Genomic DNA, 13,268 nt, shown 5'->3' with positions numbered 1-13,268 from the left:
TTTAGCACTAACCTCATCCCCACTCCATGCAGTCCAGTCTCTTCTCAATTGAACGGTTTTCTTAGCTTAAGATAACAAACTGAACAGGATGTTATTCATTCTCTGCGTGTCGAGGGAGTCACTGCATTAGTCATATCTGTTTTTTCATTACTGAGTTGGTGGGAATGAAAAACACAATGGTCAGTAATATAACAAATGTCAGTATATGGCTAGTTTTGTCTTTAACAGGCCATATCATTTATAAAGACCATTCCATTTAAGCACACTTAAAACAGTGTTGACATAAAATGTATCTGGTAGTTGTGAGATTATTTCCTCTGACAGAGAATGCAGGAAAATAAGGGATTTTGGCCTTAGTCTCTAAGTTTTATTTAGAATAAATGATTATATCTGGAGTTAAGCTTCAGATCTGGTGATTGAATACCTTCTTCTTGGTATGAATGAAATATGATTTAATACATTTAAAAAAAAAAAACGACTCTTTAAAGGTAGGGTAGGAGATCCTGGATTTTGAGTCCAGCGAAGCTGCATTTTGAAAATACACAGGTAAAAAGTCCCAACCCTTTTCTTCACTTTCCCCCCGAAGGCACGCCTCTAGAGTACATGAACGCACACGAGCACGAAGGTGCACAAGCGCTGTTCTGACAGCAAGCATCGATCGTTGCCGTATTTAGTATTTAGTTTATGCTAACTATACGTTTAATAATGCTAGGTGCTAGCCAAGCTGGCTCTAGTTTAGCTTCCTGCCAAGCTTCTGGACATGCGTAATTTGTTCACTGAGCAGGGTACGCGCACAGGGGGAAGGAGGGGGAGGGGGGAGCAGATTGCAGTTTGATAGACGGCATCAGAATCCAATCATTGTGAACGGTCCGTTCACAATGATTGGATACTGTTTTTCCTAGATTGTACGTTCTAGAGGCCACTAAAACTTTTCATATTTGTGTCAAAACTTTTAATTAATTGGTTGCAATGGGGGTGTGAAGAGTATTTCAAGCAATATGTAAAAAAATGTTCCAGAAAAAGATCCCCTACCCCACCTTTAATTTAGAGGTTCAGTTTTTTCCAGTTTTTCTTACCGGTCCAAAACTCATCGGAAACTAAATTGCTCCTTTTATTTCTTTTATTATTATTTAAATCATGAAAGCATTTTTCTGTTGCAAAATTTGCCAAGTTGACTTTTTCAAAATTTTGAATCAAAGATGGGGTTTCAGCAAATTGTTGAAACTTTTTTAATTCAGGAATTTCACAGCAATCATACTTAAAAAAATAAAATAAAAATGGGGTCATGGACTAAATGCCAGGTGGCAGCATCTGTAATAGATTTTTCCGCAATTAGAAATTTCATTGAAATGTGACAAAAACTCAGTAAAAGCACGATAATATGTGCCAGGCTTGAACAATGGAACATTAAGGTAAAAAGAGTCTGAAAACAAACGATGTGCTGGGCACCATGAGAGAATTTATATGGATTCCTCCACATACCTTTAACGTAATTTGTGGTTATTTGATTAAAAAGTCAGCCGTGTAACACATTGACATAATTTCATCAAACCGTGCATTTAGTTTTCACCCTGACAGCTGAGGCTTTATTTTTAGCTGTCCACTTTCCCTTCTTGTTTTCCAGCTTTTGTCCTTTTAAGGACGCTTGTATCAACTGACAGCTTGTGTGGATTACAGCCTTATTAGACAGTGAGGACACAGCAAGATGTTTGGGGGGGGGTTCAGATCACCAAGCACACAAAGAGGGAGGGTGATGGAGATGACAGCAAGGGCATGTTTTGAGGACCATTATATGAAATGAGAAGAAGGAGCAAAGTGAAAGTTGAAATAAGTCATTTGATAGGGAGGGTTACAGCCATGTGATTTTGCAGGAAAGGGGTAATAGATGGAAAGAGTGTGAAATAAACAGATAGGAAAAAAAACAAACAACTAAAGAGAATCTTGGCATCTTGCCTGTTTCTCGGCTGATCTCTCTCTGTAAGCCAGCAATATGGCTGATGTCTCTCTGGTGTTCACTCGCTCCGTACTGTACCGCCGTGCAGCGGGCAGTGAAGCAGAAAAGAGGTATTCACTTTCACAGTATTTTTGTTTTACTCTCAGTTAGCTTGATCTTGCCTGCCAACTCTCCCGTCGTGGTTCAAATTGCTTCAGGGATGCTGGTAACGCACAAAGACCTTTCATGAAAACAGAAGTTACTCTGTGTTTGTCATATTTTGTCACAAGCAGCCAACAACAGGCCAAAATATGCTGCTTTTCACAGTCTTGTTGCTAAGTAGCAGATGTGTACAAATCACACCAACTTCTCCTCCATCTATTCAGCCGTCCGCCTCGTCCTCAGCTTTTAATTTCGATTTGAAAAGGAATTTAGTTTTTGTGTCCATATCGTAGAAAAAGCTTACTTCATTAGGGGATATCAGAATGGGGCAGATTTGGCTGAAGGACGACAACTCTGTGGGTTTATAAACACAAGAATCAGTCTCATTCTCTCATAGCTGGGGAGAGGATAATCACTAAGCAAAACACTACATTTGATGAAGTGTTTCTGAAGGTGTGTGTTGGGGCACTGTTGAGATAGACTCAATCCATCCTTAATGAAACTGCTTTGGACTGCAGAGCTGAGCTTGAGCTGAACCCTCTTGGGGATCATTGGTTAGTCAGAGCGTTCTGAGAGATAGGCCACCCATCACCAACCACGATCCTCACTAAATCCCCATCAACGCCGTGGTTAATCACTCTAACCCCTCTCTCCTTTGCTCTCCACTCCTCTCTCCTGTCTGCCACACACAAAGACACATCAAAATTCATAGCCTTGCTGGAGTGGGGAGTTCAGGGATTTATTGCTGCCAAGTATCCACTTTAAATCCCAGCAATAGCCCTGCAGAGTTGAAAGAAAAGAGCAGCAGTCAGTCGGCATGGCATATGGCACTTAGATGCACGTATATCTGTCAGATCTAGAACTATAAATTGCACACAACATTCACAAGTTATTGATTGGACGTTAATTTAATCGTCTTCATGCAGAAATTGACAAGTTGGAATTGAATCAGAAATTGCAGGAAACAAAGGTAAAGGTATTCCGATGTCGTCATCTTATCTTATCTCAGTCGAACATCACCACATAATCGGGTGATTCCAAAGGTAAAAGGTGGTGTCTGTTGTCTCGGGATGCTTTCTTTTTTTTTTTTTTTGTCCTTTAGGCTCTGCACTTTAGCTCATTCAATTTTGAAATGAATTGTGGCTGCTGTTTTAAATGTAGAATCTCAGTTCTGTACTTCATTACGTCTCAGCCAATAATGAAGGAACTTTACATGAGATTAAGACCTTTTAAGACTTTGCGCCAAATTTTAATTGTTTGGTCGTAATTGTTTGACGTGGCTGACTGTGACTCATTTCAGCTTTTGTAAAAGGGACCAGTTGCACTTTGTGATAATAGCTCTTTCAAAATGATGGAAAGCGGAACAGTGACGATGTCCAGCAGCACCCCATCTCACCTGTCAAACATCGTGATCCTCTTATTATGGCTTTAACAGGTATGGCTACAAAATACGACTGATGCAGTGGCATTCATTAAGGATTTTCCTGCTAATGGAGGCAACAGGTTTTATGCAGAGTTATGCAGGTATTTTGCATTCTCAAATTCAGCCACACCTCAAGTGAGACCTTTGGCTTCAGCTACGGCGGTTGAAGCTGGCCGTGGTCGTAGGAAAGGCCAGAAGAAGTTTAGCAAAGAGGGTAGAGAGTACAAAGGTCTGGTGGTGTTTATGAGTTACAGACTTAAGGAAGTTGTTTGATTATGGTGTTTTGATTGTAAACTAAATCATTTGAGCTGTTGATTTGAAAGCATTTGCTTTTCCAGAATGCCTGCTATTCCACCCATCTTTGTCCCTCTGTATATGAGTGCCTTCATAGCTGAGAGTGTGACTTGATGTCGAATGACATGGGGGTATTTAAAGGTGTGGGTAGGATTAGTTTGGTTGCATTGTGGTTTTCATTGTGGATTTTCAGCAATAAGTAGCCTCCTGTGTTATGCGCACTGTATTTTTTGTGCCTTTTGAAGAGGGCACTAAAGGGGCATGTAAATAAAATGATGAAAGCCAGTATAGCACACAAGGAGTAAATCTAGAGAGATTTAAGACCCATTCTTTACCACAGCAAGTCCGCGTAGAAAAATGCATTTTCATTCATAGTGACCATACAGGCTAGCTGTTTCTGATGGGCTGTTTTCATCTTGTTGTGGAATATGTTTCCTAATAAACAACTAGACACAGACAACTGTACAGCCCATTTCACCATTGCACATTTGTGTGGAAAACATGTAAGAATTTAGCACAGGGAGAAAACATCACTCCCTAAATTTGACACTTTATTATATTGTCCAATAATGACTTTCAAGGTAGCAGGGACATTCATATCTTCATGACAAGTGACTACGTTTTTAAGCAACAGTCTAGTTCATATTGCTTTATTCTAATTATTTCAAGGTTTTTGGGGTATTATGCAAGCTCTGTCTGTCATTGATGCCTCTCTTCCCTTATACTTCAAGCAGAATAGTTTTAATAACTTGAGAAAGTGCCACAGATGGTGTCAGATACTAGTTGTTGTTTGCTATACATGTGTGTATATATATATAATATTTAAATGCCGTTCCTCATTAGGGGCCATAAGACTTTTTACTACATTCAGTTGTTATTATTAAGGGACTTAAAACACGAGGATTGAATATCTAAACCAGAGGGATATTTGTGGATTTAATTACCAGTGTATGGAAACTAACACTTCTGTTCCATTAAACAGATAGTGCCCACAAACAGTATGCCCGCTGTAATTGTCTCTATTAAATTCTTCCTGGATTTACTGTTGTTCTGACTTTATCTGGAGGTAAGGCCAAGCAATCGTGTCGAGAAGAGATTGCCAAAGACATCATATAAACGGACACCACAGCACAAGACGGATATTTCGGTGTTCAGTAAAGAACTTTAAATGTAATTTTTAAAATTGCACAATTACTCAAACTCTCACCAGTCTATATTGTGAGTTTGAGGAGCATTGATTACACAGATAGGCTCATGGGCCTAAGCGCAGTTCTGCTGTGTGAAATCTTTAGTCTTTTACACGCACAAAGCAAGCTTAGATTTAGGTGAACAGGTGTGAGGAAGGGCTATGGGGTCACTATCTACCTCAGGTTGGACCTAGTAATTTAGCTGAACGAGGGATTTGCTCCTCCCTGCTAAGACGAGCAACACAAAAGATCTCACTTGAAAGCAGAGAGGGAACAGAGGGGTACGGACAGTTTAACTAAGATGAAGGAGTTCAGTTGGCCAAAATGCCTACTTTGATTAGTCTTTACACTTGCTCTAATTGAGCATGCCTGTGTGTGACTCTAAATCCTTCACTTGTGGGTTCATAGTTAAGTTTGTGCATGTGTGTTGGGACACTGGCGTTTGAGTGTGTGTCATTGTTGTCTTGTTTTTTTCCCCGTCTTGTAAAAATCTCACTATCCTCACACTCATTCCTCCCTCAAGACAGAATTTGCTTGTCTTCTCAGCATGAGTGTTTAATCTTTTCAGGCTGTTGAATCGGCCCAGTGAATGAGTCCCCAGCTCCTTCTCTCTAGGAGCCCTGGAGATTATTCTAAAGCACTAATCGTTGAGCAAACACAGCAGTGCTCTCCCATTCCTATTCTACACAGGCCACAGTATAGCACAACTTCTTCTTTCACTTCCCTTCACATTTTACGCCCTGTGTAGATTTTTTTTTTTTTTTTGCTTTTTGGCGCACGTAGCCTAGATGAATGTTCCTGAGAAACGGACCCATCGGCTCCCCCGTCACAGCCGTAGCTAAAATTAACCAAGCGGAGACTGAGAATTTCTCCTGTTTTTTTTTTTTTTTTTTTTTTTTCTTTCTTTGATATAAAGAGAAGTGACATGTAATTTAAAGAGCATTATTTCCAACATTGTCCCCTGGAACCCTTTATGTTTGCGGGTGTGTTTGTTTTTTAATTAGTTTGTCAGTAGGGAAAATCTAGCAGGCTTATATGATGGTGTCAATATCCTTGGATTTGGAGCTTCGTCAATATTGTCTGGCCTTGCTGCTACTAACCTGAACAGGCTGCTGGCATTTGGTATAAAATAAATAGACTGATTTGTCTGTTTTGTTTTCTCCATATCTTCGCCGCCTCCAAAAGAAGTTTTGTTTACTCCGCTCTCCATTTGATTTTGTGTGATATTTTCTTTTTTGTAAGTTGTAGCCTCACTGTGGTCTGTTAGAAGTTCTGTTAGTCCTTCACTTAGTTGTCGTTGTCCTTTCACGTTCAAGTAAAGTGTCTTTTCAGCGATTAGACACCCAATTAAGATTTAATTTAGTTATTTCAGGTGTCCGTTTTCGAGTGTTTTTGTTTTAGTTGATCATCAAACTTGCAGCTTGTACATTTAATCTAAGAGTTTGTTTTCTGCATGTTTAACAAAAGTCTTCACAACACAGCCACGGGCCTGTTTGTTGTTTTGCTTCACTTAACAATTAATCATCTTCCAATTAACAAATAACATCAGGTCAAAATGGCAAATGTCCCGAGGGACTCATATGTTCTCTGTATATTTCCACAGAGAAAGCTGCTTGCTATCTACCTCCACAATGATGACAGTGTTCTCAGCAACGTCTTCTGCTCCCAAATGATGTGCGCCGACTCCATTGTCTCCTACCTGAGCCAGAATTTCATCACATGGGCCTGGGACGTCACTAAAGAAGCTAACAAAGCCAGGTACAGCATCAGTGGAAATATTTTCTCTTCCATACAGGCCCTTTATTTAGCCTCCTTGTGACACAGTTTAGGGTCTGACACGCAAAATAGTTTTTAAGGATTTTGTTTTTGTAACGTAGGACTTCCTTGAAACACTACTTTTGCCACACATTTGTTGAGATGGTTACAAACAAATATAGATTGAACTTGGGTATCTTTTTTTTTTTTTGTCACACTGATCTCGGATTGATCTGAAATTGTGTTTCCAGTTTTGAAACAGTTTTTACAGCAAGTGAGCTTTTAGTGTACAGAAAGGTTTTCAAAATGTATCTCACTGTGAGGAGAGCGTGATTGTGAGCTACGGGCTTTGTTTACCACCAGAATATTCTGGGAAGCAGTCTGGCATGGCTGCCATCTCATCTTTTATGTCGCGTAGATGTGGTTTCCATCAGTGCCCTTAAACGTCCGTCTGTCCCGAGTTGCTTTTTTCTTCCATCAAATTTTCGAACAGGTCACCAAATCTTAGGACTGTTTAACAATGCCATTGCAGTGTATACAGTAGGCATTTAGAACATAATCTAAACATGCCAGTGTACGGGACTTCATTTGCACACATGAACAACATTTTAAAAGCCATTTGACATGTCCTTAATTGCTGGCATTCAGCTCTCACTCCACTGCTCACACCATGTATCTCTGTCTTCTCATTCTCTCCACAGCTTCATTCTCTTTTTGAAGCTTGGAGGTTGCATGCTAACAAAAGGCGTTGTGTTTGCATGGTGAGGCCCCTGATTGGGCAATCTTGACTAAGCCGTCTGAATAGAGGGTCAGTGGGAGATGAAGGACTCCCTTGGAGTCCAAACATCTCTATCTCTCCATTTATCCCAGAAGTCCAAGCGTAGCTCCTGTTCTCTGTGTTGGTAAATGACTGGTCTCTGCAGCACCTGCATGTTTTTCTGGTGTAGCAGCTACCATTGATATTTCTCACCAGATGGTGGATTTGAAAAGAGGTTAGTTTTTCCAAAGAGGCAATCAGATCTCTTGCTGAAGAAATGTTGATGAAGGTGGACATGCCGTAGTCCACCTTACTCAAACCTTTGCGCACAGGTTGAATGTTTTCTCCTCCATTTGTCTTCACGGTTGTGCTACATCTCTTCCTTCTCTCATCTCCTTCCTGGTCTTTCTTTATTTATCTGCTGTTTATTGCCCGATCTTAACTTTCTCACTCTGGCCCTAAGTACCAGAGTTAAGCCTGCCCTCTGGTAGCAGTCATTTAAAAAAGACTCGCACCCTGACCTCACCCCTCCATTATTTCTTTTAAGGAAATTCCCTCCTTCCTTCATTCCATACTCTTTTCTCTCCTGTTGGCCTCCTTTGCTTTTTGCCCCAGCTGGGCCTTTTTTTTTTTTCTTTTTTTTTTGCGCATTAAAAGAGAGGCAACATCTGGAGCTTTTCATCGCACACAGCTAGTCCCAGCTTTACTGCTAACGCATGCATGCACATGTGCACACTAACTCGCTCACACATGAACTGCTGCGCTGCATTCTCACGCTCTCTGGTTGATCCAGAGTGACTGCTGATTGGCATCAGTCACACAGGCTGTTAGAAAGGTATCCTAATGGTGTGTGTGAGAGAGATAAACCTGCTGATACTGGAATGTGTTATTCTCACAGGCCTGCCTGTTAAATGATTAATTATGCATAAAAGCAGAACTGATTGGATGCCAGTGTAATTGTCACTTGTGGGAAATTAATCTGATATATTCTACAAGCAAAATACTGCCAATGCACATAGCGAATGTTGACCCGATCAGTCAATAAACACATTGGTAGGAGAAGGTTTGTCTTTATTGTGCCTCTTTGAATTTTTCCCACACAGTAGTCCTCTCCTTCACATTGTTAATTAACTAGTTTGTGGCCTCAAAGTATAAACTGATGTCTTAACTGCTCAAGGCAGGAACAGACCAATGTGCAAACCTGTTCTCTACACTTGACTTCTCTCTTGACGAATTCCAACCTGATAGCATAACTGGTTTAGAGGGAGGACAAAATGTCACTTTCAGATCAAAACATGTCCATGTTCACTCTGAAACAAAGTGTGTATGACACAGTGAACTACCAGAGCATCCGGTTCCCATACTAAACCCGTACAGGTGGCAGGCAAAAATACTCCCTGCAGTGCTACTGTACAAGCCTGATTCATCAGCTGCTCATTGGAGCAAATGTCAGGTCTTACCAGTCAACTCGCATCTTAACGCGCCACTTAGATGTGAAGAAATGCAAGCTGACAGTACAGGGAAACATTAACTATTTTAGCTGTCTGGATCTGCCCCGAGAAATGGAGATGCTATGGGTGACAAATTAGAAGCTGTCAGTCACATTAGCCATTGAAGCAGAGCCTTAAATATGCTAGTTGTTAGCAGGTGTTTCTTCCACATTTAGTTACCCCTACAGGTTTTTAAAGCCAGTGGGTTTGGTAAAGGCTAAATGACATTCTTGACCATGTTATGTTATGCCTGGATGAGACTGCTGAACTGCTCCTCTAACTTGCTGGATTGTCTGGACTTCCTCCTGCCTCCAGTGTTGTGTCCTTACTTGTTCTTTAGGTGAATTTAGTGCTTCTCGTCTTGATAGCAGCCTCTGCCTCATTTTGAGTCACAGCTGATGCACGGTAGAACCGGGCTTTTTTTTAATTTATTTATTTTTTCAAAACTGGGCAGTTTTTATGTTGCTGTGATGATTTTCACTGGATGAACTGACATTCTTAGTTTTGAGGTGGAAATCAAAGCAGGCTGGCATGGCTTGATGCGAGATTTAAGATTAGGTTACCCTTCGAGTTAGTTTCCTTTGTTCTCTGGCCTTTCATTACGGGTTAGAGTTTCCCTGTGGACCATTGTTATGGTCTCCTTGGGTCGAGGGCCGAACGGGGACAAATGTCAGATCAAAATGATCTATAAGATTAAGGGTACCCAACTTTTTCATTGCAAGTTGAGGGTCACTCAGAGTTCATCAATTGGAAAAGTTTTGTTCGAATCATAATCCAAACTCATTTTTTCCCTGGACTTTCACTGCAACATTCACGTTAATAGTTTGTGCTATGTGATTATTGCTACAGCAGTGAGCCCCGTCACTCACTTTCACCGTTTCGAAAGTTCTGCAAGTACCTCCCATAGCTTTGACTTCATTTTTTTTAATGAGTTACACCCCCTCTCAGGCAGCTTCGCTTCTATCCATCTTCTTTCTCTGGCCCAGTGTCCCTGCAACCACTCCATTACTTCTCTATTTTACCACCCTGTTATTAAAGTAGATCTTATTAAAAGGCATGAGAAAAAGCTAATCTATATTTGCATTCAGTCTATAGCAATTCATTAATATTATGACATTTACAGGGAGCTTGACGGGGCCTAGGCTGCCTGCTACCCTTTTCCCTCTCTGAAATGTTAATTTAAAAAGTTCTGTCTTTGTAATGGAATAAGAAATCCTCTCTTGCCCTATCAATTCGGAGCGTCTGGTGAGGAATACTAATTCATCTATGGTTCCAGTTGAGATGGCATGTCACTCTGATGGAATACGAAAATGCAGAATTGGTTTTAAAGTCCTTAATGCCATGAGTTGTGTGTATTTCTCTTCTCAGCTGCATTCTTTAAAAAAAAAAAAGAAAATGGGATATTTCCATTTGTTGTGAAAATGTGTGCACATACTTGTGTAGAGCACATGCTCATATGTGTATGTTAAGTGTCTGTATTATGGGTTCTGTATCAATTTGAATGATACATTATGAAAAACATCTGGTGTATTAAATGGGAGACGGCAGACAAAAGTGAATTGGATCAATTTCTTTGTCTTCCAGACTACTCACCATGTGTACGAGGCACTTTGGCAGTGTGGTTACCCAGACTATACGGACATACAAGACAGACCAGTTCCCCCTGCTCCTTATAGTTATGGGCAAACGCACATCCAATGAAGTTCTAAACGTTATTCAAGGTAATTGCTATTTTCTTGAATGTTCCGTGTAACTATTTTGCTTTCATTTGCGTAGATATTTATTTATTCATTCCTTCCATCCTTCCGTCTTTCTCTAGGCAATACGACAGTGGATGAGCTGATGATGAGGCTAATGGGAGCAATGGAGATCTTCACAGCACAACAGTTAGAGGACATCAAAGATGAGGTACAGTTTAAGCGGACTCAGGAGGCTCGTGAGTGCAGGAAACAAAAATGTCAAGCTCTGATTTTATTTCGAGTATACTATGAATAATTTGTTTTCATCTTCTGTGATCAGGATAGCAATAATGACATATTTTCATTTAATGTGATTGGAAACAAAACAGGAAGTGATACTCGACCTCCTTCTTTGATGAAAGTAGCTTCTACATTTATTCGTCTGTTCAAAAATGGCTTATTGGGTTTACTTTTTGGACTTTGTTTAAAGTAGCTCCTGTGGCATGAGGACAGAGATAAACTTTATTATCTTTATTAGCCTCTTTTTACCCATGCAAGACCTCAATGAAATTTAATTATGGCCTGTAAGGGTGTAGTAATATACAGAATATATTGAATAATATATTGTCCTTAATATATATTGTCCTTTATATTTGAAAAAAAAATAAATGTTAAAAATGCACACCATCTCACTATTTGATCTAAGTAAACAAAATCGTAGTGTTATTTATATTTAAAATGTATAATTAAAACAAATCAGAAGTCGTTGTTGGTGTGGGCAACATTTAATGTTGTGCAGTTACCACTGAACCGTTTCCTTGTCCTTCAGTTGTCCTCTACTGTGGCAGCTGGAGTCTTTGGTCTATGAATAGATACAGGACTCAGACGTCTCTCCCTTTCACTCCAGTTTGCAGATAAAACAGCAGTTATGTGTTTACAGGGTCGGTCTTTTTTGCTCTGGTAGAAATGAAACACCTGGAAAACTGGTGCTTAAGCATCTGAAATGTATACTCAGTGACACCAAATATGAAAATAGTTTTCCTGATTGTGTGTTTTCAATCAGTTTTTTGTTACAGTAAACCTACGAGGATTTCTTGTTCACTTGATTTTAATTAGTTCTGGTCATACATACATATATCCATATTGAATGTTACGTCACCGTCTATACTAACAAGAATGTTCAGAAATGCACGTTCGATTAGTTAAGTTACGTGATTATTGATACGAGTTCCCTTTTCCCTCCTGTACAAACAAGCTCGAAGTTTTGGAGTTTATCTGTCTGAAATTATGTATTGTTCGCTATAATGTGTCCTACACGCACACGTTGCTGTATTTTTAACTTTGCTGTGTCTCTTTTTCCACTAATGTATCCATAGATGACAGATGACCCTCTGAATTAGATGATCACAGTTAAAAACGTCCTAACAATGCATTTGTGAGAGTCATAACATTTCTCTTATGGGAGTGTTGGGCAAGGGTTGGATCTTTTCTCACACACGCACACACACACACACACACACACACCCTGAGGGTAAACCTTACAACTGGGTGTCATTCTTTCCCTGTTTTGCTTTAACTTACGGCCTCTGTGGATTTGTCGCTCTGAATGACACTCATAGTGGCTCTTTGAATAATCAGTAATGACACCATATATAAAAGCTTTTATACAGAACATATACTTAAAGTGTTTTGTGGGCTCATATTGAGTATCTTTAGAATTGTTCAGTAGGAATAGCGTTGCAAAAAGCTGAGTTATACACGTCAGTATAAACAAGCTGAAAATGAAACACAAGTTACGTTATGTTTGATACTCCTCTAAAACGTGCTGCTGTGTGTGCACATTTTACTTGCCACCAGCAACTTTCAACTACAGCCTTGTTCACTCTATGCTGTTGTAATCATTTTTTTGTGGGGGTGGGGCTTGTAAATCATTGATTTACTAATTCGTGAGACACTGCAAACACTGACTTTGCATTCATCAAAAAATTAAGAAATGAGATCACGGTAGAGCTCCTCTGTGTAGACATCAAAGTGCAGTGTCCTAGGAATAGTCTGTAAATCAGAAATAACTTGCATGGCGTCACAGAAGTACTATTGAGAGCATAAGTGATAAAGAAAGTAGAACATCATGTTCTCACTCATTATTATTGCCATTAATCTCAGGACTTTAGCTTATCCAGTAAATGGCAGCACCTGTCCCGTCTCTAGGGTGAACTCTACCTTGATTTCACTAATGTCATCTTCCTGTAGCAGCTTCTGGGTACGAGTGAACTTCTTTCTATCCTCAGCTGTCTTTTTTTCATTCTAATATCAGTTCTTCTCCTTTTTTTTTTTTTTTCACCTCGCCTCTCTCAGGCAAACTCAGACACGAGCACAGACAAGAACCCACCAAACCCAGACATTCCTTTTTGACAGCGACTTTTGTTTCTGTCTGCAACTGGAGCAGCTGGACAGCCACATTGTGACTTCAGCCAACCTGACTGACACACCAGCCATTCCTCGGGTTGTCTGTGTTTTAGCTTAGTAGTTACTAATCAAGTGACTACCCCCTAAAGGTTTTCTGCTCTGCATCTGTGAGCACAGTTTTC

General features: G+C 40.0%; 1 protein-coding gene across 1 annotated transcript in view; it reads left to right on the top strand.

Moving 5' to 3' along the window:
• The window catches only part of faf1 (Fas (TNFRSF6) associated factor 1), a 56,174-nt gene that overhangs the window by 28,167 nt on the left and 14,739 nt on the right, over positions 1-13,268 (top strand). The window contains exons 13-15 of the mRNA XM_075485322.1: positions 6,603-6,757; positions 10,586-10,722; positions 10,821-10,909. Coding sequence (XP_075341437.1) covers positions 6,603-6,757; positions 10,586-10,722; positions 10,821-10,909 — 381 coding nt within the window. The remainder of the gene's footprint in view (positions 1-6,602; positions 6,758-10,585; positions 10,723-10,820; positions 10,910-13,268) is intronic.

This window comes from Odontesthes bonariensis, chromosome 15 (assembly GCF_027942865.1).
Source record: "Odontesthes bonariensis isolate fOdoBon6 chromosome 15, fOdoBon6.hap1, whole genome shotgun sequence".
Classification (NCBI taxonomy): Eukaryota; Metazoa; Chordata; class Actinopteri; order Atheriniformes; family Atherinopsidae; genus Odontesthes; species Odontesthes bonariensis.
This window is presented reverse-complemented; position numbering and strand designations above follow the sequence as displayed.